At 46.2% G+C, this 27,087-nt stretch overlaps 1 protein-coding gene across 1 annotated transcript in view; it reads right to left on the bottom strand.

Annotated features, from left to right (window-relative positions):
- Positions 1-27,087, bottom strand: part of adissp (adipose secreted signaling protein) — a 171,640-nt gene that overhangs the window by 106,519 nt on the left and 38,034 nt on the right. The window contains exon 4 of the mRNA XM_072497678.1: positions 692-830. Coding sequence (XP_072353779.1) covers positions 692-830 — 139 coding nt within the window. The remainder of the gene's footprint in view (positions 1-691; positions 831-27,087) is intronic.

Genomic DNA, 27,087 nt, shown 5'->3' with positions numbered 1-27,087 from the left:
ATTGTACGGTGGGATTTTTTAAAAACCTTTTGAGCGTGCAGACGGGGCCCCGAGTTTAACGTCCCATTTAAAATCCCTCAACAGAGCAGCACTCCATCGCCAGCAAGTGAGCCAAGGCTGGCACCACCAAGAGCATCATATCCTGAATCACCTGAAGCTTAGTACAGGGCAGATGGAGGCCTTTCAGCCAATCAACTCTTCATTGTCCATTCTGTGAGCAATATAGTTTGCCCTATCAACACCCCCCCCCCTCTCCCCCCCCCCCCCCCCACCACCACCCCCCCACCACCACCACCACCATGGGGCAGCACGAGACCCAGGTTCAATTTCTGTGAGGACTCTGTGTGGGGTTTGCACCTTTCCCGTGTCTGCATGGGTTTTCTCCGGGTGCTCCGGTTTCCTCCCACAGTCCAAGGATGTGCAGGCTAGGTGGATCGACCATGATAAACTGCCTCTGTCCAGAGATGTGCAGGTTGGTTGGGGTTACAAGGATAGGGCCGGGCAGTGGGCCTGCTATTTCAGAGGGTCGGTTCACATCCGATGGGCCGAATGGCCTCCTTCTGCAGTGTAGGGATTCTATGATTCTATTTACGGGGAATGCATTCCGAATCATAATCACAAATTGCACTCCCTCATGTCGCCTCTGCCTCTTTTGCCAAGCCCCAATGTGTTCAGTGCAAAGGGCGCTCACCTTCTGTTACAGGAGCTATGTCGATCAGCTTCAGGTAAAGGTTCAGAAGTGGGGAAGAGCTGGCCTCTTGTCGCAGGTTTTGGCTAGCTGGCAGCAGAAACGTGATTTCATATTTGTGACTGATCTTCAAGAATCCAACCTGGAACAAGAATAGAGCAATGGGAAGAATATCAGAACACAAGCACTGCATGGACCAATGCTACCACCTCCTGACACTCGGCCCCTACTGATCCCAGAAGCACAAACTGTAGTGCCCCCCCACCCCCAGCATTCACCCTGTAGATGTTAATGGCCTTCCGTAAATGCTCTCTGATTGGAGGAACAAATATTCACAACAGAATCAAAACCAGGTCATACAGGAGGGAATCAAAAATAGCAACTCTCGTTCCCTCGAAAGGCCGGAGCCAATCAGTCCGAGATCAATAGGTTTGGTTAGGTTGGGAATCAAGGGTTATGAAGACAAGGTATGAAGACAAATGATGCCGATGTGCAGAGCAACAATGGCCCCATTGAACGGCGGAGTGTGCTCAAAGGAATGAATGGCCTCCTTGTCCCTAGGCTGCCAAGGAATGAAATGCTCGATTTCCCTTCCTACTCGGAATTTCCTCATGTTCAATCGATGCTATAGAATGTTTGACAGCGACAACTAATGAAAGATATACAGCATGTACTCGTGATCTCAGTGCCAATGGTGTTAGATAAGCAGCTATCAGATTTCATAGGCCAGCCGGCAGTGTAAAAACAAACAAGCCCAAGTTATTTTTAAATACAGGGCTGATCATGTTCTTGGGCCATCCTACGGCGCAGTGGTTAGCACTGCTGCCTCACGGCGACAAGGATCCGGGTTCGATCCCGGCCCCAGGTCACCGTCAGTGTAGAGTTTGCACATTCTCCCCGTGTCTGCGAGGGTCTCACCCCCACAACCCAAAGATGTGCAGGGTAGGTGGATAGGCCATGTTAAAATTTCCCCTTAATTGGAAAAATTTAGAAACAAATCTTGGGACATCCCAAAGATCTTCCCAGGCCAGTCAGTAAACCAGCAACACTCGACGTGACTACACACAGGATGGTGAATGGCTACAGCACCTGCCTCCTACAGTTGAGCAGCCAGCCAGCCACAGGCAGGAATGGACACGTGACGTTTATGGCAGCTATCCATAGATAGCAGACTTGGCAGGACCCTGTCTCTTTAGATGACACAACGCTAAAGCGCATAACTAAAGGTCAACTAAAACAATGATTTGTAGGAACATGGGAGTTTAATTTCAGCAAACTATAATGCTTAGCAACCTTTCAACCAAGGCCTTAGTGATTGTTGTTCCTTTAGACATACTCAGGAATATCCTGGTGGATTATTATGTAGAATCTTGATAGTGCAGAGCTTGAACATTGACACAGAGGGAAGCGGTCTCTGCAAACAAATGTCAAAGCCTTGTGAATTCTTCAGAAGCTTGAGGAGCCTATAGATTCCCAATCCAATTCCATGGAATTCCAAAATCAAATTACCAACCCATCAGCAACCTTTTATCCTGGAGAGGGAGGGGGAGGATCCAGTTGTTGTGGTCCATGTCGGTCCAACAACATAGGCAAGTCTAGAAAAGAGGACCTGTTTAGAGATTATAAAGAGCTAGGATTCAAATTAAAAAAACAGGTCCTCAAGGGTCATAATCTCCGGATTACTGCCCGAGCCACGTGCAAATTGGCATAGGGAGGCAAGAATAAGGGACGTTAACACGTGGCTGAAAGAGTGGTGTGGGAAAGAGGGGTTCCTTTTCATGGGACACTGGCGTCAGTTTTGGGACAGGGGGGACCTATACCGTTGGGATGGTCTCCACCTGAACCGAGCTGGGACCAATGTTCTGGCGAAAAGAGTAAATAGGGTGATCAATAGGACTTTAAACTAGAGATTGGAGGGGAAGGGAAAGTCAGGGAACCAAGAGGTGAAGTAATCAGTGGGAAGCGTAGCTGCTTAGGAATATAAAAAAGCACGAAAAGACAAAACTCAGGAGCGGTTACGATAGTCCCAATCCCACAAAATATGACAGTGTATGGAAAGGCTCAGTAAACCAAGGTCCACCACACTAAGAAAACAAAAAGGGACGGTCAATAGAGAATTAAAGGTGCTATATTTAAATGCACGCAGTGTACGGAACAAGGTAGATGAGCTTGTGGCCCAGATTGTGACTGGCAGGTATGATGCGGTAGGCATCACAGAGACGTGGTTGCAGGGGGTTCAGGACTGGCATTTAAACATCCAGGGATTCACAACCTATCGAAAAGACAGAGAGGTGGGCAGAGGGGGCGGGGTTGCCTTGTTAATTAGCATTGAAATTAAATCAATAGCACTAAACGACATAGGGTCAGATGATGTGGAGTCTGTGTGGGTAGAGTTGAGGAACCACAAAGGCAAAACAACCATAATGGGAGTTATGTACAAGCTTAAGTGTGGTCAGGACCGGAGGCACAAAATGCACCACGAAATAGAAAGTGCATGTCAGAAAGGCAAGGTCACAGTGATCATGGGGGACTTCAATATGCAGGTGGACTGGGTAAATAATGCTGCCAGTGGACCCAAGGAAAGGGAATTCATTGAAGGTTTACAGGAGGGCTTTTTGGAACAGCTTGTGATGGAGCCCACGAGGGAACAGGCCATTCTGGACTTAGTGTTATGTAATGAGCCAGACTTGATTAAAGATCTTAAAGTAAGGGAACACTTAGGAGGCAGTGATCATAATATGGTAGAATTCAATCTCCAATTTGAAAGAAAGAAGGTAGAATCAGATGTAAAGGTGTTACAGTTAAATAAAGGTAACTACAGGGGCATGAGGGAGGAACTGACGAAAATCGACTGTGAGCACAGCCTAGTGGGAAAGACAGTAGAACAGCAATGGCAGGAGTTTCTGGGAGTAATTGAGGACACAGTACAGAGGTTCATCCCAAAGAAAAGAAAGGTTATCAGAGGGGGTATTAGGCAGCCATGGCTGACAAAGGAAGTTAGGGAATGCACCAAAGTAAAAGAGAAAGCCTACAATGTGGCAAAGAGTAGTGGGAAGTCAGAAGATTGGGAAGGCTACAAAAACAAACAGATGATAACAAAGAGAGAAATAAGGAAAGAGAGGATCAAATATGAAGGTAGGCTAGCCAGTAACATTAGGAATGATAGTAAAAGTTTCTTTAAATACATTAAAAACAAACGGGAGGCAAAAGTAGACATTGGGCCGCTCCAAAATGACGCTGGTAATCTAGTGATGGGAGACAAGGAAATAACTGAGGAACTAAATAAGTACTTTGCATCAGTCTTCACAGTGGAAGACATGAGTAATATCCCAACAATTCAGGAGAGTCAGGGGGCAGAGTTGAATATGGTAGCCATCACAAAGGAGAAAGTGCTAGAGAAACTAAGAGGTCTAAAAATTGATAAATCTCCAGGCCCAGATGGGCTACATCCTAGAGTTCTAAAGGAGATAGCTGAAGAAATAGTGGAGGTGTTAGTTATGATCTTTCAAAAGTCACTGGAGTCAGGGAAAGTCCCAGAGGATTGGAAAATCGCTGTTGTAACCCCCCTGTTCAAGAAGGGAACAAGGAAAAAGATGGAAAATTATAGGCCAATTAGCCTAACCTCGGTTGTTGGCAAGATTCTCGAATCCATTGTTAAGGATGAGATTTCTAAATTCTTCGAAGTGCAGGGTCGGATTGGGACACGTCAGCATGGATTTAGTAAGGGGAGGTCGTGCCTGACAAACCTGTTAGAGTTCTTTGAAGAGATAACAACTAGGTTAGACCAAGGAGAGCCAATGGATGTTATCTATCTTGACTTCCAAAAGGCCTTTGATAAGGTGCCTCACGGGAGACTGCTCTGTAAAATAAGGGCCCATGGTATTCGAGGCAAGGTACTAACATGGATTGACGATTGGCTGTCAGGCAGAAGGCAGAGAGTTGGGATAAAAGGTTCTTTTTCGGAATGGCAATCGGTGACGAGTGGTGTCCCGCAGGGTTCAGCGTTGGGGCCACAGCTGTTCTCTTTATATATTAATGATCTAGATGACGGGACTGGGGGCATTCTGGCTAAGTTTGCCGATGATACAAAGATAGGTGGAGGGGCAGGTAGTATGGAGGAGGTGGGGAGGCTGCAGAAAGACTTAGACAGTTTAAGAGAGTGGTCCAAGAAATGGCTGATGAAATTCAACGTGGGCAAGTGCGAGGTCTTGCACTTTGGAAAAAAGAATAGAGGCATGGACTATTTTCTAAACGGTGACAAAATTCATAATGCTGAAGTGCAAAGGGACTTGGGAGTCCTAGTCCAGGATTCTCTAAAGGTAAACTTGCAGGTTGAGTCTGTAATTAAGAAAGCAAATGCATGTTGTCATTTATCTCAAGAGGCTTGGAATATAAAAGCAGGGATGTACTTCTGAAGCATTAGTTAGGCCCCATTTAGAATACTGTGAGCAATTTTGGGCCCCACACCTCAGGAAGGACATACTGGCACTGGAGCGGGTCCAGCGGAGATTCACAGGGATGATCCCAGGAATGGTAGGCCTAACATACGATGAACGTCTGAGGATCCTGGGATTATATTCATTGGAGTTTAGGAGGTTGAGGGGAGATCTCATAGAAACTTACAAGATAATGAATGGCTTAGATAGGGTGGACGTAGGGAAGTTGTTTCCATTAGCAGGGGAGACTAGGACCCGGGGCCACAGCCTTAGAATAAAAGGGAGTCACTTTAGAACAGAGATGAGGAGAAATTTCTTCAGCCAGAGAGTGGTGGGTCTGTGGAATTCATTGCCACAGAGGGCGGTGGAGGCCGGGACGTTGAGTGTCTTTAAGACAGAAGTTGATAAAATTCTTGATTTCGAGGAATTAAAGGCTATGGAGAGAGAGCGGGTAAATGGAGTTGAAATCAGCCATGATTGAATGGTGGAGTGGACTCGATGGGCCGAATGGCCTTCCGCTCCTATGTCTTATGGTACAAATTGCTGTAATCATTTTGAAATTTGGCATTCTTGTGTTTGTCCTGATGAGTGCAAGACGAAAGCTTCAGCAACATGTGAAATTTTACATGGTCAAGGTGACCATCTCACACTCATGGCCAATTCACACATCCTTCCATTCCATTCTCCCTCACATACCCAGCTAGCTTCCCAATGAAACACAAAGTCATTACTCGGATTCTCTATCCATTAGGTAATTTGGACATTCTGAATTCTCCCTCGGTGTACCTGAACAGGCGCCAGAATGTGGCGACTAGGGGCTTTTCACAGTAACTTCATTGCAATGAAAGCCTCTTTGTGGCAATAAAGATTATTATTTACGCTCTCCTACTCCAGGGCTCTCAGTTGCCTCGTGCTCGAGTACCACTGAAGCCTCCATACAGGTTCATCAGCTGGAGTCGGGGGATTAGTTCTGTGGAGGCAGCAGCACTTCTGACTTGTAGAGGTAGCAATAATCTCTGCCCCCATGTCGAGTGATTGCAGGTGTCAGGTCTCCAAAGTTACACTTGAAAAACTCAGCAGGGGTTTGATAAACAACTTCAAAAAAGGAGGAACGGAGGAACGAGAAAGGGTTCGGAACCAGTGGATGTGTCTCAAGGAGATTGGCAAGTGACATTAGCCAGGATTCTCTGTTCCGAATTCGCCCTGTTACCGCCGCCAGTGAGAACGGAGAATTTGTTGCTCAGCCAAAACTCCATTTACTGCAGCGGGGACAGAGAATCTCGCCGGCAGTAATGGACGGAGAATCCTACCCCACATCAGTGATCTGGAAACTCACTGGGGCTGGGTACTGGGGCTGTTTAGCACAGGAATAAATCGCTGGCTTTGAAAGCAGACCGAGGCAGGCCAGCAGCACGGTTCGATTCCCGTAACAGCCTCCCCGAACAGGCGCCGGAATGTGGCGACTAGGGGCTTTTCGCAGTAACTTCATTTGAAGCCTACTTGTGACAATAAGCGATTTTCATTTCATTTTCATCTCATCGTCTAAAACAGCGATGGAAAGCAGATTCAATGGTACCCTTCAGAAGACCATTTGCTAACTACTGGAGGGGAGGAAAATGACAGGGCTCGGGAGAGGAATAAACTAGAGTCATTGTCATAGAGTTTTTACAGCAGCGAAAGAGGCCTTTTGGCCCACTGTGTCCGTGCCAGCCATCAGACACCTATCTACTCTAATCCCATTTTCCAGCACTTGGCATCTCAAGCGCTCATTTAAATACTTCTTAAATGTCGTGAAAGTTCCCGTTTCTACCACTCTTCCAGGCAGAGAGTTCCAGATTCCCAACCCTCTGGGTGTAATTATGACCCCCTGGTTATTGACTCCTCTGCCAAGGGGAAAAATTCCTTCCTATCCATGCCTTTCATAATTTTATACACCTCAATCAGGACCCCCCTCCCCCTCCCCCTCCCCCTCTCACCCCCAGGCTCCAAGGAAAGAACCCCAGCCTATCCAATCTCGAGAGCCGAAAGCTGAAACGCTCCAGCCCAGGCAACATCCTGGTGAATCTCCTCTGTACCCTCTTGAGCAATCACTTCCTTCCTATAGTGCAGTGACCAGAACTACGCACTGTACTCCAGCTGTGGCTTAACGCGCGTTATGGTGAGCCGATTTGCGGGTGCGATTCATAGAATCATAGAATGTAAGGCCATTCGGCCCATCAAGTCTGCACCGACTCTTGGAAAGAGCACCCTATCCAAGGCCACACCTCCACCCTATCCCCATAACTCAGTAACCCCACCCAACACGAAGGGCAATTTTGAACACCAAGAGCGATTTAGCATGGCCAAACCACCTCGATTCAGCTCCGTTGGGAGATCCTGAATTCAGCTCCGGTGAGAGATCCTAACTCGGTTCCTCTGTGCACAGATGCTGCCGACTTGCTGAGTTGTCCCTGCACTTTCTGCTTGTGTTCATATAGCACCTGTTACTTAATAAAACATCCCAAGCTATTTGCAGGAGCATTAGCCAACACAAAATGCTATATAAAAGGAGGTATTAGAACAGACAACCGAAGGCTTGATAAGAGAGGTAGGTTTTAAGGAGGAAACAGATTGCGAAGTGGAGGGGCTTAGAGAAGCAATTCCAGAGTTTCGCGCCTCTAAACTAAAGGCACTGCCGCCAATGGTGAGGAACTCTGGGGACGTTCATCTGAAGGAGCACAAATATCTCCGGCTTATAGGAACAATACAGGCTCCACAGATAGGAAGAAGCGAGACTGTAAAGGGATCGGAGTATTTTAAAACTGTGGTTTAGCAATTACAGGGTGATGAGTGAATTGGTACTTGGGCACAAACAAATCGTTTCAGATAAGCTGGTGGAGAAAGACATTGCCAAGTGATGATAACAAAGTGTCTGCATTACATTTTCACAACTTGATTGTGGGATTAGTGCAATGAATACAGACAGCTTTGATGACGTCTAGCTTTGTGCCTTCACGACCAGACATGAAATAGGAGAGGTGGGCCATTCTGCACAACATATTTTCCGACCTATCTTGGCATTATGTGCAAATTTAGCTCCAATGCCTTCACTCCCCTCATCTCAGTTATTATCAAAATTGTTAAAGTGGAGGTCCCAGCGCAGACCCCCTGCAGAATTTAACTCATCACATCCGGCCAATCAGGTAAAGACCCATTTACACATACTCTTTTCTGCCAGCCAGTCAGCTAATCTTCTATCCCCATGCTAATACATTATCCCCTTTTACTTTCTGCAATATCCTTTGATGTGGCACCTTATCAAATGCTCAGCAAATTCAAGTATAGGCTCCCTTTTATCCAGAGCATGTTACGCCTTCAAATGAACTCCAATAAGCAAGATTTACATTTCACAAAACCATTCCGACTCTTCCAGATTTCCTAGAGTTTCTCCAAATGCCCAGCTATAACCTCCTTAATGATCGATATCAACACCTTCCCCATGTCTGTGGGGAGTTTGCACTCTCTCCCAGTGTCTGCGTGGGTTTCCTCCGGGTGCTCCGGTTTCCTCCCACCATCCAAAGATGTGCAGGTTAGCTGGATTGGCCATGCTAAATTGCCCTGAAGTGTCCAAAAGATTAGGTGGGGTTAGTGGGTTATAGGGATAGGGTGGAGGTATGGGTTAAGTAGGGTGCTCTTTTCAAGGGTTGGTGCAGACTCGATGGGCCGAATGGCCTCCTTCTGCACTGTAAATTCTATGACAGACATCAAACTTGGACTATTTCCCGGTTTTCTGCCTCCCATCCTTCTTGGCAGTATGGCAGCACAGTGGTTAGCACTGTTGCTTCACAGCATCAGGAACCGGAGTTCAATTCCCAGCTTGGATCACTGTCTGTGCAGAGTCTGCACATTCTCCCTGTGTCTGCGTGGGTTTCCTCTGAAAATGCTTGTTAGGTGAATTTGACATTCTGAATTCTCCCTCAGTGTACCCGAACAGGCACCAGAGTGTGGCGACTAGGGAATTTCACAGTAATTTATTGCAGTGTTTATGCAAGCCTGCTTGTGACACTAAAAGATTATTACTGAACAGGAGGGGTTATTTTTGCTACTTTCCAGGCTGATGGAACCTTTCCAGAATCTAACCTCACCAGACAGCTCATTAAGAGCCGAGGATGAAGTCCACCAGGACCCAGAGACTTGATAGCCCGCCATCAGTTTCCTCAGTCAGTCTCCCCAGTGATTGTAATTTCACCAAGTTTCCCTCCCTTCCATGAGTTACGGTTATTACTGGAATATTTTTTGAATCCTCGATTGTGAAGAACAAAGCAAAAACATTTGTTCATTTCTTCCGCCATTGCCTTATTATCCACTATTAACTCCCCAATGTCACTCTCTCGAGGACGAACACTCACACGTTGCTTGCTCTTTTCCTGTTTAAATACCGATAGAAACTCTTGCTGTTTTTTTTTTTTACATTTTTAAAAGCTGTGAAAGTGGTTTGCCATTTTTACTTTTCTTGCTAGCTTCCTCTCACTTTAAATTATTTCTCCGGATGAAGCTTTTATTCATTGGTTGCCGTTCTTTATATTCTGACCAATTCTCTGACCTGCCATTCATCTTTGCAGTTATTAACCTGCTCTCATGTTGGTTCCAGAACGTGCCGCTCGACCAGTCTCCAAAGTATTCTATTCACTCTTATTTTTTGAGTGGAAAATATTTTATTGAAGCATTTGTAATTTTCACAATTTAGCATGTTGACATTTCTAAAACAACTGCGCGGGTCGACGCACAAAATACCCCCAAAGAGAACAAACAATAAACCACGTTGCCCACTTCCCCCGCCCTGTCCCCAATTACCGGTATACCGAGTTCTCTGTCCCTATTTAACATTCCGATGCCTCCTGTTTTCCAAGGTCGGGAAACCCTCCTGGATGAATAGATCCCCAAACCTCTCAATCGCTGTCTGCTGCCATATCTTAAAAGCCAACGTCCAGCCCCCCCGGGACAAACCGGCGATTGCAACAGATCGGTGACCACACTGACGCCCCTTCCAATCCCATATGCTGCCTCCATTGCCCCCACACCCTTAGGGCTGCCACCACCACCAGACTTGTAGAGTACCGATCCGGCGAGAATGGCAGGGGCACCATCAGTTAAGCCTCCAGGCTCGTACCTTTGCAGGATGCTGCCTCCATCCGCTCCCAGACCGACCCCTCCCCCACTACCCACTTCCTGACCATCGATATGTTGGCAGCCCAGTAATAGTTTATAAAGCTTGGGAGAGCCAATCCCCCTTCCCCGCGGGCCTGTTCCAGGAGTGTCCTCCTTACTCTCAGGGTTTTACCCGACCATATAAACCTCGGTATCACCGCATTCATACTTCTGAAAAAAGCCACTGGGACAAACATCGGGTGTCATTGAAAAAAATCCTTCACCGTCTGAATCCACCCCACCAGCGTCAGCGGGAGCATGTCCCATCTACGGAAATCCCTTCTCAGTTGATCCACTGCTTTGCCCAAATTTAACTTGTGAAGCTGCCCCCAATCCTTGGCCACTTGAATCCCCAGATACCTAAAACCATAGCAATCACATTTTTCCTATAGTGAGGCAACCAGAACTGCACAAAGCACTCTAGCTGTGGTCTGTGGTCTAACCAAAGCTTTGTACAACTCCCAACATAACCTCCCTGCTCTTAGAATCAATGCCATGACTGATAATGGCAAGGGTCCCATATACTTTCTTAACTAGCCTATTAATCTGTCCTGTCGCCTTCAGGGATCTGTGAACATGCATCCCAAGATCCCTCTGGGATTCCTATTGTCCTGCCATTCATCGAGTACCCCCTTGTCTTTTTAAACCTTCCAAAGTTCGATCACCGCAAACTTTTCCAGGTTAAAGTTGATCTGTCACTGATCTTTCCATCTGTTATCATGGACAAGAGATCTAGCACCAATTCCTGTGGAATGCCATAGTCACACAAATAGCTCTGCCACCACCGTCTGTCTCCGAGCCAGTTTTAGATCCATTTGCCAAGTTGGTTTAGCTCAGTGGGCTTGACAGCTGGTTTGTGATACAGAACAAGGCCAGCAGCACGGGTTCAATTCCGTATCAGCTGAGAATTCTGAATTCGGTGTGTATCAGAACAGGCGCTGGAATGTGGTGACTCGGGGCTTTTCACAGTAACTTCATTACAGTGTTAATGTAAGCCACCTTGTGACAATAAAGATTATTTATTTACCATTCTGGTTTTACCTTCTTTATCAGTCTCCCATGTGGGATCCGGTCAAAGGCTTTGCTGGAATCCATATAAACGAAATCAACTGCTCTACCTCATCTACACACTCGATCACATCCTCAAAATATTCAATCAAATTTGTTAGGCATGATCTCTTCCTGACAAAGCCACGCTGATTATCCCAGATCAAATCTTGCCTCTCCAAGTCGAGATTAATTCTCTCCTTCAGAATTTTCTCCAAACAATTTCCCCTACCACTGATGCAAAACTCACTGGTCTGTAATCCCCTGGTTCATCTCTACCACCCTTCTTGCAAAATTGAACGACAATAGCGGTCCTCCAGTCCTCTGGCACCTCCCCTGTGACCAAGGAGGAATTAAAAGTTTTGGTCAGAGCCCCTGTAATTTCCTCCCTTGCCTCCCACAGCAGCCTGGGATACCACGGACCTGGGTATTGGTCCACTTTTAAGCCCCCCTCCTCACCCCCCAATGTCAAATTGTTCAAGAAACTCAATCCATCTTCCCTGAATTCTGGTCCCTTTCTCTCAAGTGAAGGCAGATGTGAAGTACTCATTTAACATCCTACCCATGTCCTCCAGTTCCACACACAATTACCCCCCTTGGTCCCTGATAGAAATTGACTTTTCTAGTCAGCTATAACCATGAGAGTAAGGGAAGATGATAGGGTTAAATGAGAATAATGAAGAATAATTAACTAAAACCATATTGAGCAGTACTCGAGTGCAACAATAGCTGGGAATCCACTAAGGGTTAATCCAGATCATACACTTTAGTTTCTTTAATTTCTTAGGTTTTACATCTGCAAGGTCAAGGACGTCAATTAGCTAAAAGGACCCATTCTATTGTAAGAACTGGTGCTGCTATCCCAAGCACGGGTAGTCCCGTTTCTATGGTAACTGCCAGTCTCGGGTGATAATGTCTTAACAAAAACTTGTGTTTTTCTAATTACTGTTAGATGCAGGTGTGGATAATTGGCAAGCGATGGAATGGGAAATTTGCACCAATACATATATCTCTTAAATTAATGGACAGACATTTTGGCCGAATTGAGTAACTTATAAATTAGTTAAAGCCAATCAGAAGTAAAAAGGCTAGACCTTAAGATAATAACCTCCTTAAGAATCACTTACCAGGATGGAAAAACTCATCCTGGGATCACCCCATCTATATTTCTGAAACCTATTTCCTTTGCTGCTCGCTTTTGCTAATCGCCATCTTTCTTTTGTTTAAATTACTTCGTCATTTTATCCTGTGCATTATGATTTGAAGAATTACTACACTCTGTAATTGAATGAAAACTCAACTACTATATTTGCCAAAGACAATCAATCTGACTAGCTTGCTGCAGGGCTAGTTGGAAACTTTCTAAGTTTTGTATTGAAAATAAGTTTACCAATGGCACAGCTGACAAATAAAGTGCAAGTAGACTTTGCCAAAAAGCACAGACTTGACCTCTGTCCCGAACGGGCCCTGCTCATCCTCTGCCCCTTGATATACATAGAATACCTTGTGTTTCTCCCTAATCTTGCCCACCAGTGCTCATGCCCCCTCTTGCTTACCTAATTGCTTTCTTAAGTTCTCCCCTGAACTTTTCTACACTCCACAAGACCTCCACTGATTTCTCCCTTTTTACTTGCTAAAAGAATAATACAGCAGAGGAACAGGCTCTTAGGCCCTCCCAATCCTGTACCGGTAACAATATCGGTGCACGTCTGCTTCGATAACTTTCTCTCAATCTGTCCTACCACGTGCAATGATTTCTGCACAGATGCACTTAGGTCCATCTGCTCCTGCACCCTTGAGTTTATGATGTCTTTCAAGAAAGAGGGAGCGGCCCATCAGCAAAGAGCTAGGTAGCAGGGCCCAAGGTTGAAATCTCTGGATCACTCCCGGTGCCACGTGCCAGTTAGAATAGGAATAGCAGATGACGGTGTGGCTGAAGAGATGGTGTAAGGGAGGATTTTAGTTTCCTGGTAAAGAGGTGACTCGATTGAAACACAAGATCCAGAGGGGTATTGACAAGGTGAATGTGAATGGCCATTCAAATTTTACCATTTGTCATGGTGGGATTCGAACACGGGACCCCAGAGCTCTGGGTCTCTGGATTTCTTGCCCAGTGACAATACCTCTACGCCACTGCCTCCCCAGAGAAGAATGTTTTTTCTCTTGAAGGGTGGGGTGTCTTTGGAAGTCTCTTCCTCAAATGAAGAGAGGAGAGTCTTTGAACATTTTTAAAGGCAGTTTTAGATAGATTCTTGATAAACAAGGTGGTGAAAGGTGATCAGGGAGGTAGGCCGGAAATGTGAAGTGGAGGTTAAAATTAGATCAGCCACGATCCTGTTGAATGGCAGAGCAGGCTCGAGGGGCCGAGTGGCCTACTCCTGCTCCAAACTCGTACAAGCCAAATAATTTAAATGCACACATATTATTAAAATGGTTGGTCCCAAACTGCTTCAGAGAGAGTTAAAGCCATGTGTCATTACGACACAGAGGAGGTAATTCAGCCCAACCAGTCCATGCAGAACAGATTTCACTTATCTCTATTTAGCTTATCTCAGCTTTTTACATATCTTTTCATTTTTATCTCCTGTGCACATCTTGTTTCCTTTTGAAAATATCAGACCGGTTTGCCTCAAGCGCAGTAACAAGTTCCACATTCGAACCGCCGACAGAGTAAATAAATAAGTAGGCTATCTGGCCCTTCCAGCCTGCTCCGCCATTCAATGAGATCATGGCTGATCTTTTGTGGACTCAGCTCCACGTTCCAGCCTGAACACCATAACCCTTAATTAGTCAAAAAACTATCTATCTTTATCTTAAAAACATTTAATGAAGGAGCCTCTACTGCTTCACTGGGCAGGGAATTCCATAGATTCACAACCCTTTGGGTGAAGAAGTTCCTCCTACACTCAGTCCTAAACCTACTTCCCCTGATTTTGAGGCTATGCCCCCTAGTTCTGCTTTCACCCGCCAGTGGAAACAACCTCCCCGCATCTATCCTATCGATTCCCTTCATAAATTTTAAATTCCAACGAGTACAGTCCCAGTCTACTTAACCTCTCCTTGTAATCCAACCCCCTCAACTCTGGGATTAACCTAGTAATCTCCTCTGCACACCCTCCAGCGCCAGTACAACCTTTCATCTGTACAGACCAAATCTGAACACAATACTCCAAGTGTGGCCTCACTAACACCTTGTACAATTGCAGCATAACCTCCCTAGTCTTAAATTCCATCCCTCTAGCAATGAAGGAATAAACTCCATTTGCCTTCTTAATCACCTGTAAACCAACTTTGCGACTCGTGCACTAGCACACCCAGGTTTCTTTGCACAGCAGCATGTTTTAATATTTTATTTAAATAATAATCCCTTTCGCTGTTATTCCTACCAAAATGGATAACCTCACATTTGTCAACATTGTATTCCATCTGCCAGATGCTAGCCCATTCACTTAACCTATCCAAATCCCTCTGCAGACATCCGGTATCCTCTGCACTTTTTGCTTTACCACTCATCTTCCCAACTCCAAATCATCTGTGTAAATTGTGCACAATTGTGGGCCCATCACTGATCCCTGAGGGACACCACTAGCTACTGATTGCCAACCAGCGAAACACCCATTAATCCCCACTCTTTGCTTTCTATTAATTAACCAATCCTCTATCCATGCTACTACTTTCCCCTTAATGTCATGCATCTTTATCTTATGCAGCAACCTTTTGTGTGGCACCTTGTCAAAAGCTTTCTGGAAATCCAGATATACCACATCCATTGGCTCCCCGTTATCTACTGCACTGGTAATGTCCTCAAAAAATTCCACTAAATTAGTTAGGCACGACCCGCTCTTTATGAACCCATGTTGCGTCTGCCCAATGGGACAATTTCCATCCAGATGCTTCGCTATTTCTTCCTTGATGATAGATTCCAGCATCTTCCCTACTACCGAAGTTAAGCTCACTGGCCTATAATTACCCGCTTTGTCCCTACCTCCTTTTTTAAACACATTTGCTAATTTCCAATCCACCGGGACCACCCCAGAGTCTAGTGAATTTTGGTAAATTATCACTAGTGCATTTGCAATTTCCCTAGCCATCTCTTTTAGCACTCTGGGATGCATTCCATCAGGACCAGGAGACTGGTCTACCTTTAGCCCCATTAGCCTGCCCATCACTACCTCCTTGGTGATATCAATCCTCTCAAGGTCCTCACCTGTCATAGCCTCATTTCCATCAGTCACTGGCATGTTATGTGAAGACTGACCCAAAAAACCCGTTCAGTTCCTCAGCCATTTCCTCATCTCCCATTATTAAATCTCCCTTCTCCTCTCAAAAATATTTACCTTAGCCACTCTTTTTTGCTTCATATATTTGTAGAAACTTTTACTCTCTGTTTTTATATTCTGAGCAAGTTTACTCTCAAACTATCTTGCTCTCCTTTATCGCTTTTTTATTAGCTGTCTGTTGCCCCCTAAAGATTGCCCAGTCCTCTAGTCTCCCACTAATCTTTGCTACATTGAATGCTTTTTCCTTCAAATTGATACTCTCCCTTATTTCCTTAGATATCCACGGTCGATTTTCCCTCTTTCTACTGTCCTTCCTTTTTGTTGGTATAAACCTTTGCTGAGCACTGTGAAAAATTGCTTGGAAAGTTCCTCAACATCGTTCCTCAACTGTTTCACCATAAAGTCTTGGCTCCCAGTCTACCTTAGCTAGCTCTTCTCTCATCCCATTGTAAACTCCTTTGTTGAAGCACAAAACATAGTGTTTGATTATACCTTCTTACCCTCCATCTGTATTTTAAATTCCACCATATTGTGATCGCTCCTTCCGAGAGGATATCATAGATATCATAGAATTCACAGTGCAGAAGGAGGCCATTCGGCCCATCGAGTCTGCACCGGCTCTTGGAAAGAGCACCCTACCCAAGGTCAACACATAACCCAGTAACCCCACCCAACACCAAGGACAATTTTGGACACGAAGGGCAATTTATCATGGCCAATCCACCTAACCCGCACATCTTTGGACTGTGGGAGGAAACCGGAGCACCCGGAGGAAACCCACGCACACACGGGGAGGATGTGCAGACTCCGCACAGACAGTGACCCAAGCCGGAATCGAACTTGGGACCCTGGAGCTGTGAAGCAATTGTGCTATCCAGAAGGCTACCGTGCCGCCCCAATATAATATAATCTTTTATTGTCACAAGTTTGAAGTAACTATGAAAAGCCCCTAGTCGCCACATTCCAGCACCTGTTCGGGCAAGCTGGTTCTGGAATTGAACCCACGCTGCTGGCCTTGTTTGGCATCACAAACAAGTTGTCTAGCCCATTGAGCTAAATCATGCTCCAACTAGGATCCCTAACTAGGAGATCATTAATCAATCCTGTCTCATTACACAGGACCGGATCTAGGACCGCTTGTTCCCTCGCAGGTTCCATTACATATTGTTCCAGGAAATTATCGTGGATACAGTCTATAAACGCCTCCTCAAGGCTGCCTTGACCGACCTGGTTATACCAATCGACATGTAGATTAAACTCCCCCATGATAACTGCTGTACCATTTCTACATGCATCCGTTATTTCTTTTTTTATTGTCCGTCCCATCAAATTTTCCTATTTGGTGGCCTAGACTACTCCTATCGGTGACTTTTTCGCCTTACTATTCTGGATTTCCACCCAAATCGATTCAACCTTATCCTCCATAGCACCGATGTCATCCCTTACTATTGCCCAGATGCCATCCTTTTATAACAGAGCTACACCACCTCCCTTACCATCCATCCTGTCCTTCCGAATAGTTTGATACCCTTGGATATTTAACTCCCAGTCGTGGCCATCCTTTAACCATGTTTCAGCAATGGCCACCAAATCATATTCACGATGATTTGCGCCATCAACTCACTTACCTTATTCCGAATACTACGAGCATTCAGGTAAAGTACACTAATGTTGGCTTTTATAACTCTGTTTTGAATCTTAACACCTTGATCAGTAACCTCTTGGAAGTTATTTTTCCTTGTAACTTCTCCTAATTTTCCTGGTCGTTGAACCCATATCTTCATGTAACAACCTGCCGCGTCACTTTCCATTTATGTTTTTACTTGCAGTTTTATTCCTTTTAGTATTACTGGACCTATTCACTGAGCTCCCCTCAGTCACTGTGCCTTGTACTGTCGCCCTTTTTGATTTTTGACTATGGCCTCTCTGCCTTACACTTTCCCCCTTACGGTCTTTTGTTTCTGTCCCCGTTTTACTACCTTCCAACTTCCTGCATCGGTTCCCACCCCCCTGCCACATTAGTTTAAGCACTACCCAACCGCTCTAGCAAATAGCCCCCCTAGGACATCAGTTCCAGTCCTGCCCAGGTGTAACCCGTCCAGTTTGTACAGGTCCCACCTCCCCCAGAACCGGTCCCAATGCCCCAGGAATCTGAAACCCTCCCCCTGACACCATCCCTTCAGCCACGTATTCATCCTACATATCCTGTCATTTATACTCTGACTAGCATGTGGCATCGGAGATCACTACCTTTGAGGTCCGATTTCTTAACTTCCTTCCTAGCTCCCTGTATTCTGCTTTCAGGGCCTCATCCCTTTTTTTACCTACGTCGTTTGTACTGATGTGTACCACAACCACTGGCTGTTCACCCTCCCCCTCCAGAATGTCCTGTACCCGCTCCGAGGCATCCTTGACCCTAGCACCAGGGAGGCAACATACCATCCTGGAGTCTCGTTTGCGGCCACAGAAACGTCTGTCTATTCCCGTTTTCCACTGAGAGGCCATTCCCCTCAACAGTATCCAAAATGGAACATCTGTTCTGCAGGCCACAGGAGGTTCCTGCACTACCTGCCTCGCTCTCTTGCTGTGTCTGGTGGTCACCCATTTCCTTCCTGCGGAGTCTGAGCCTGCGGTGTGACCACCTCTCTATACCTGCTATCCTCAATACTCTCCGACTCGCGGATGCTCCACCGTGTCACCAGCCACCGCCCCAGATCTGAAACTCGAGCTTCCAGGAGCTGTAACTGGAGACACTTCCTGCACACATGCTGACCCTGGGGACTGGAACTGTCCCCAGCCTGCCACATGGAGCAAGAGGAGCAGACCACGCCTTGGAGCTGTCCTGCCATGAATTATTCCTTTAAATTAAACTTTAGAAAGATGTTTTTGTGTCAGATTAAATCCAATCCCCGTGTACTATTTAATTAGATTGTTTATGTTGGTTTTTTTTTTTAAACTGAGAATTTATCCCTCTTGATCGGACAACAAATTTAAAAAAAAAGTTATTTAATTGAAATTAAAAATGTTATTTAAATCAAATTAAAAATATTAATTTAAATCAACCCAATAGTTATTCAAGTCAAATTTAAAATTTTTTAAATAGTAATTCAAATCAAGTTAAAATTGGTAATCTAAGTCAAATCAAAACTAGTATTTAAATTTAGCCCATTCTGACTTTCAGCCAATTAGGCGACAGTCTCCTGTGACGTCACATTACTGGTTTGTTTTCAATTTTCAAACAGACAAACCGCTGTCTTACCCGAGAGCGCTCTTTATTGAAGTCTCGCCCTCTCTCTCTCCACGCTCTTTACTGGTCTCGCCCTCTCTCTCTTTACTGGTCTCGCCTCGCCCTCTCTCTCTCCACGCTCTTTACTGAATGTCGCCCTCTTCTTCCCTGTTGAGTGAATAAATTCCTCCTCATCTCAATGCTAAATGGCCTCCCTGAAATCATGTCCCCTGGTTCTAGACCTAACCCTCCAGCCAGGGGAAACATCTTTCCTACATCTACCCTGTCGAACCCTGGAAGAATTTTGTACACTTCAATGAGAAGTGTAGATCTCGGGCTGGATTTCCTCAATCTCTCCTCACGGGGCACCACCTCCTTTCCCTGTAATGTTCTTGTCGGATGGCCTGATTTATATTAAAAGAACACTTATAGCTAAAGCTATAAAACAATTTATTAACATTAACTGTGGGTCAACTGTATACAAAACAACAGATGAATAACAGTATGAACATGCACAAGCAACCTCTCTCCCAGCTTCCTAGTCAGTCTGAGGTCACCTGACTCTAATATTCACTAATGTACTATTGAGACTCCTAGTGGTTAGTCAGTGAATTACAACATAACATGATATCATTACATTCCCTTTCGGTCTATTCTTCCCAAGCGCCTGAATACCCTTGAACCTTCAGATTCCAACCTTGGTCATCCTGAACCGAGCTCTCTGCAATATCTGTTTACTTCTATTTGTGACTTCAATTCAGCTACCTTGTTATCCGAATGCATGCAGTGTTCGTATAGTACCTTTGATTCTGCCTTTTTATTTTCACAATCTCCAGCCTTAACTGCTGGCGCACTCATGTTTGCCACTCTGGCCCTTCCTGCCACACTCCTTATTGCCATCCTGCTCCTTCCTCTCTCATTAGTTTATCACATCTTCCCTCACCCAAAGGTGGAACCGGTTATGTTACATTTTAGTCGTATTTTAAACTGATAGAAGTTTAAAACCTCCAAAGAAACAGGCAAAGTTGTTTTGAGCTAGATTTCTGAGGCAGGGGTTTTTACTACATTGATACCTGAATGAGCGGATTGTCTGATGAGGAGAGGTTGGACAGGCTGGGCTTCCTCCCACTGGTGATTAGAAGAATGAGAGGCGACTTGATTGATATATCTGAGATGCTGAATGGTCTCGACAAGGTGGACGTGGAAAGGATGTTTCCTCTTGTGGGAGAGTTCAGAACTAGTGGGCACTGTTTTTAAATTAGGGATTGTCCTTTTAGGACAGAGATGACGGGAATTTGTTTCTCTCAAGAGGATTGTGCAACCTTGGAACTCTGCGTCAGAAGCAGGATCACTGGATATTTTTAAGGCGGAGGTAGATTGATTCAGGTCGGGCAACGGGATCAAAGGTTAGCGAGGGGAGATGGTAATGTGGGCCTCGAAACACAAACAGTCATAATCTTCTGGTTTGGTAGAGTAGGCTCGAGGGACTGAATGGTTCAAGTCTGCTCCCATTTCTTATGTCCATATGTAAATATAAGTAACAACTTATGCCCGAGGGACCTTTTAGAGAGAGGAGGCAGCGTTCTTCTTAAGGAGATGGAGTGAGCAGCGAAGGCTCTTAAAGGTAGGTTGCAGGGATAAAGTTGTCGGAAAATCCAAACTAGTTCCCCAATGGGTGCGGAGACTTTCAACCTGGGTTGCATGTGACAATGCTGTGGAACTGTTGTCACTAACACCGAAGTCCCCTGAAGGCATTCACCTGCATCTCAGTGCAAGTAGGAATTGGAAATAAATGCCGGCTTCAGCAGAGATGGCAACATCAGCCTTGAAAAGGAGACAACTGAAGAGGTGGCCACATAGGCATATCCAAGATGATATGAAGAAAAAAGATGGTCCGCGATTTTCCGGCCCCATTCCCCATGGACACAAATCCTGCGCTCACCGGCAACTCTCACCAACGGGCCGTAACAGGACTTGCAGCAGGGCGATCTGTTTGAGATCTTCCCCATCCCTCCGCCGACGATGTAATCAGGTTCATGCCCAGCGAGGGTATGAAGCGAATTAAATACATGGTCATGCCGGCGGGAATCACTACTGGTTTCCAAGAATGGAAACTATTGGTGAAGACCATGCCGGTGGCTCGGAGGCGGGTATACAGAGCTGCCAATCTTTCCCAACTCAAATCACTATTCCAGACACCAGAAAAATCAGCATTTTGGCAGTAAAATCGGTAATTTTATCATAGAATTTACAGTGAAGAAGGAGGCCATTCGGCCTATTGAGTCTGCACCAGCTCTTGGAACGAGCACCCTACCCAAGGTCCACACCTCCACCCTATCCCCATAACCCAGTAACCCCACCCAACGAGAAAGGGCAATTTTGGACACCAAGGGCAATTTATCATGGCCAATCCACCCAACCTGCACATCTTTGGACTGTGGGAGGAAACCGGAGCACCCAGAGGAAATCCACGCACACACGGGGAGAACGTGCAGACTCCGCACAGACAGTGACCCAAGCCGGGAAGCGAACCTGGGACCCTGGAGCTGTGAAGCTATTGTGCTAACCACTATGCTACCGTGCAGCCCCTGCTGGTTTTGATTTTACTTCCAAAGAAAAAATGCCCACCAATCTGAAGCAGGGAGATCTCAGTTTGAGATCTTCCCCATCCCTCCGCCGACGATGTAATCAGGTTCATGCCCAGCAAGGGTAAAAACAGGAATGGAAAATGCAAATCTATCGCTGTTACATTGATGTACATCATGAGTGGGTGTTTTCAAATTAAGTTTCAAAAATTCAGTAAATCTAAACATGAAAACATTCTATAATTCTGCACAGGGAACAAATGCAGCAGGGTTTAAATTACCCATCTGTGTTTTTAAATTGTTAAGATGGAAACATTTAAAAATGGCGTCTCCCCCCATACAATTCCCAATGGGACAGGCCTTCGATGTTGTAGATGACTGCTACCATAGTCGACCCTCAACGTGATTTGATTTTATCCCAATACAGGAACCTCGATGCCTCACGCGAGATCGCCTGAAGGTCAGGCTCACCTGGCACGCAGGCGCTGTTGTGTGCGGAGAGAAGGGAGTGGGTCCTCTGCGCGGGGCCCTGTCGCCAAGGAAACCAATACACGCTCCTCGATGCCTCGTGTGCGAGACCCTGCGAAGATCAGGATCACCTGTCCCACATGCACTGTTAGTTGCAGGGCGGAGGAGAGGGGGCGGGTTATTTGCACAGGGCCCTGTTGCCAAGGAAACCAAATGAAGCATTTCGTAAGGCGGCTTGCCAATTGCTATTCCAATGTTAGAAATTGTCCTCCTGTATTCAAGCGGATTTTCCATATAAAATACGGAAAATCCATGCTAGTCGGCAACTCTGGGTATAGGTCCTGGTGGGAGATGGGGGACACATGGGTGGACTGTGCCCTGGCACTGCCCCATGAATCGGGTACTGCCAATCAGGCAGAGCCAACTGGGAACCAAATTGTGGGATTCCCATTATGTGGGAGGGCGGGGGTTGCCTGCTTTGGTGGTGGGGAGTGAGGGGGCTAAGCCGGATGATAGGGGAGGTGAGCTGAGGGGGGGGGGGTTATTTTGACTTCAATTTGAGATCGGGGCGCCCTTTAAAAACAGGGACCTGGAGCTGGGCTCGCTGGCGGCTTTTAGGTGCCGCCCCTCATGAATGATGGCGCAATTCACGGCCCCCTGCTTTTTTTCTGACAAAACAAAAAGGGGTCAGAAAATCAGAAAATCTGCCCGCTTCTCTGGGGAGAAACACGCTGGTTTTCAATCAGTACTTGACACTTCCACCCATGATGTCAGTAAGCTCTTCAGAGAACAATCAAACGATCTCTGGAATAATGGCGACAAAAAAAACCTTGAAATCATTCAACAAGTGGCTGATTGAAGGGCAAGAAAAAGAATGATTTGCATTAACAGAACGCTTTTCACGACCACTAGACATCTGAAAGCACTTTGCAGAAAAGTACTCTGAAGAGCACACTCCCACAATCAGCAGTGTAATAACGACCAGGCAATCTGTTCTTGAGAAATGTTAATTGAGAAATGAGCGTTGACCAGGACACCTCACCGGGAATAACTGCCCTGCTCTCTTTCACAATAATGCCATAGGATCTCTTACATCTGCCCAAGCATGCAGCTAAAGCCTTGGTTAAACATCTCATCTGAAAGATGGCACCTCCGATAGAACATAGAACATTACACTGCAGGACAGGCCCTTTGGCCCTCGATGTTGCGCCGACCTGTGAAACCACTCTAAAGCCCATCTACACTATTCCCTTATCGTCCATATGTCTATCCAATGACCATTTGAATGCCCTTAGTGTTGGCAAGTCCACTACTGTTGCAGGCAGGGCGTTCCATGCCCTTACTACTCTCGGAGTAAAGAACCTACCTCTGACATCGGTCTTATATCTATCTCCCCTCGTGCTAGACATCACCATCCGAGGAAAAAAGGCTCTCACTGTCCACCCTATCCAATCCTCGGATCATCTTGGATGCCTCAATTAAGTCACCTCTTAACCTTCTTCTCTCTAACGAAAACAGCCTCAAGTCCCTCAGCCTTTCCTCTTAAGATCCTCCCTCCATACCAGGCAACATTCTGGTAAATCTCCTCTGCACCCTTTCCAATGCTCCACATCCCTCAAGACCAGATGCCCTCAAGGCTGCACTGGACCATGAGCCTGAGGTGCCCTTAATACTGCACTGGACGATCAGCCTTGACTGTGTTCAAGGCCCAGAGTGGGACTTGAACCCAGAACGTTGACATCCGGAGGCAAGAATCCTGCAACTAAACCACAGATGCATTGGTAGGGAGTGCAGTGTACAATACTGGTCACTTTTCTTAATAAGAGATATATTTTGTTGGAGAGCAGCTCAGGGAAGGCTCACTATCGGATTCCTAGGTGAGGGGCTTCCTTAGGAGGAATGATTGAGCAGGTTCAGCCTACACTTATTGGCGATTCAGAGGGGGCTCGACAGGGTAGAAAGATACTGTAAAGTGTTTCCCGCATGGAGGAATTTAGAACAAAGGGGCACAGCTTGAAAATAAAGGGTCTCTTATTTGAGATGGAGATGAGGAGTTGCTTCTCTCAGAGGATTGAGTGTGTTTGGAATTCTCTTCCCCAGCCAGCAGTGGGGGCTGGCCCATTGGAGATTTAAGGCTGTTTGACAGATGAAAAGGATTATGAGGAGGCAGACAGGAAAGTAGAGTTAAGGCTACAATCCTATCGGCCATGATCTTATTGAGTAGCGGAACAGCTCGACAGGCCGAATGGCCTAAGCCTGCTATGTTATTCACCATGGAATCAAAGAAACAGTACAGGAGGCCATTCAACCCATCAAGTCTGCACCGACTCGCCAAAGGAGAACCCCACCTAGGTTCACTCCCCCATCTATCGCGCCCTAGCCCCACAATGTAACCTCCACAACCCTGGATGCTCGGGAGCAATTTATCATGGCCAATCCACCTAACCTGCACATCTTTGGACTGTGGGAGGAAACCGGAGCACCCGGAGGAAACCCACGCAGACACGGGAAGAACGTGCAAGCTCTCACCCAAGGCTGGGATTGAACCCAGGTCCCTGGCACGGTGAGGCAGCAGTGCCATCCATAATGTTATGCAATGGGTTGGAGCTGGAAAGCTGGGTCGAATGGCCATTCTCTCTCGGTCGATCTGCCTGGTGGTTATTGTAAACAGAGGCAATGGACAACATAAAGACGTCAGTTGTTTTGAGAATACCCTCTCTTGGCTGATACAACAACAACAACGTTTATTTGTGCAGCAGCTTGAACAGAATAAAATATCCAAGGCACTTCACAGAAGCATTCCAAATTAAAATATAACACCACGCCACATTAAAGGAGGCATTAGATCAGATTACCTAAAGTTTGGTCAAAGGCGGGGCCCTCCCGCTGGAAACCAGGCACTGCTACTGCCAAGGAGCCCAGATGACCCTGCCAAACCAGCAGGAGCACTGCCTGGGTGCCCGAGTGCCAGGGTGGCACTGCCAAGGGCGTGGGGGGGCCAAGCCCATAAAATGAGGGGGAGGGGGGGGGGGTTGAAGGGTAAAAGAGTGCAGGACAGATAAATAGGGGCCTCTGGGAGGATAGAGGGATGATAGTGGGGGTTCTAGAAGGAAGGGGGTGCTGTAAGAGGGCTTGGGGGTGGCAGGGGACTCACAAGCTCACTGGAGAGATCGGGGTGCCATTTCAAAATGGCGGCCTGATATCCAAGTTCAGCTCCCCAGTGCTAAAATAAATTCGAAGTGTGGTCTAAACCGGTGAGAAAGTCCCCAGGGCCCAAAAAAGTGACCAAAAAGTGTCATTGAATAGCGTTAAGGAACTCACCGGCAGAGCCGGCGGGAAACTCTGTGAAAAACCCACCACAAATTAACTTTTGAAATGGTTTGGGAGAATCGCACCCGAGGTAACCGAAGGCACAGCTACCAATGGTGGAGCAACAAAACTGGGTTTGCTCAAGAGGCCAGGGTTTCACGAGGGCAGACATTTTAGAGGGTTGTGGGGCTGGAGAGTTTACAGAGATAGGAAGGGGGTGTGGGGGCAAGGCCACAGAGGGTTTGAAAACTAGGATTGGAATTTTATAATCCAGATGTTTGCTGGACCGGGAGCCAGTGAGCACAGGGGTACCAGGAGAATAGGACTTAGTAAGAGTTGGAACTCGGGCGGCATTTTTGGACGTCAAGGTTATGGTTAGAATGTTGGAGCCGGTCAGGCTGGCATCAGAACAGTCAAATTCTGAGGTGACAAAGGCATGAATGAGGGTTTCAACAGCAGAGGCACAGAGACAACAGCAGAGTCAGATGAGGTGACACATGGAAACAGATGGGTCTTAGATAGTAAAAACCTGTGGTCAGAAGCTCAGCTTGGGGCTCAAATATGACACCTATACTACCTGTAGACAATCTGATTTAGTTGCCATGGAGTGAGATGGAGGATATATCTGGGAAGAGAGTTTGGAGCGGGGACAGAAAACAATGGCTTCAGAGTTTCCAACATTTATTTGGAGGAAAATCCCCCTCATCCAGTACTGGATGTCGGACAAGCATCTGACAATTTAGCAGCAGTAAAGGAGTCGAGAGAGGTGGCGGTGGGGAGGTAGGGCTGGGTGTTGTTAGCGGGCTTCTGAAAACTAACACTGATACAAAAAAGGGCATCAACAAAAGCAAAATACTGCAGATTCTGGAAATCTGAAATTAAAATAATTTCTGATGGGGTATCTCGGTGTGGTTGGAAGTTCATTTCATAGAACATAGAACAATACAGCGCAGTACAGGCCCTTCGGCCCACGATGTTGCACCGAAACAAAAGCCATCTAACCTACACTATGCCATTATCATCCATATGTTTATCCAATAAACTTTTAAATGCCCTCAATGTTGGCGAGTTCACTACTGTAGCAGGTAGGGCATTCCACAGCCTCGCTACTCTTTGCGTAAAGAACCTACCTCTGACCTATATCTATTACCCCTCAGTTTAAAGTTATGTTCCCTCGTGCCAGCCATTTCCATCCGCGGGAGAAGGCTCTCACTGTCCACCCTATCCAACCCCCTGATCATTTTGTATGCCTCTATTAAGTCTCCTCTTAACCTTCTTCTCTCCAACGAAAACAACCTCAAGTCCATCAGCGTTTCCTCATAAGATTTTCCCTCCATACCAGGCAACATCCTGGTAAATCTCCTCTGCACCCGCTCCAAAGCCTCCACGTCCTTCCTATAATGCAGTGACCAGAACTGTACGCAATACTCCAAATGCGGCCGTACCAGAGTTCTGTACAGCTGCAACATGACCTCCCGACTCCGGAACTCAATCCCTCTACCAATAAAGGCCAACACTCCATAGGACTTCTTCACAACCCTATCAACCTGGGTGGCAACTTTCAGGGATCTATGTACATGGACACCTAGATCCCTCTGCTCATCCACACTTTCAAGAACTTGACCATTAGCCAAATATTCCGCATTCCTGTTATTCCTTCCAAAGTGAATCACCTCACACTTCTCTACATTAAACTCCATTTGCCACCTCTCAACCAGCTCTGCAGCTTATCTATATCCCTCTGTAACCTGCTACATCCTTCCACACTATCGACAACACCACCGACTTTAGTATTGTCTGCAAATTTACTCACCCACCCTTCTGCGCCTTCCTCTAGGTCATTGATAAAAATGACAAACAG

This window comes from Scyliorhinus torazame, chromosome 3, assembly GCF_047496885.1.
Source record: "Scyliorhinus torazame isolate Kashiwa2021f chromosome 3, sScyTor2.1, whole genome shotgun sequence".
NCBI lineage: Eukaryota > Metazoa > Chordata > Chondrichthyes > Carcharhiniformes > Scyliorhinidae > Scyliorhinus > Scyliorhinus torazame.
Note: the sequence above shows the minus strand (reverse complement) of the source record. Positions and strands in the feature narration are given on the sequence as shown.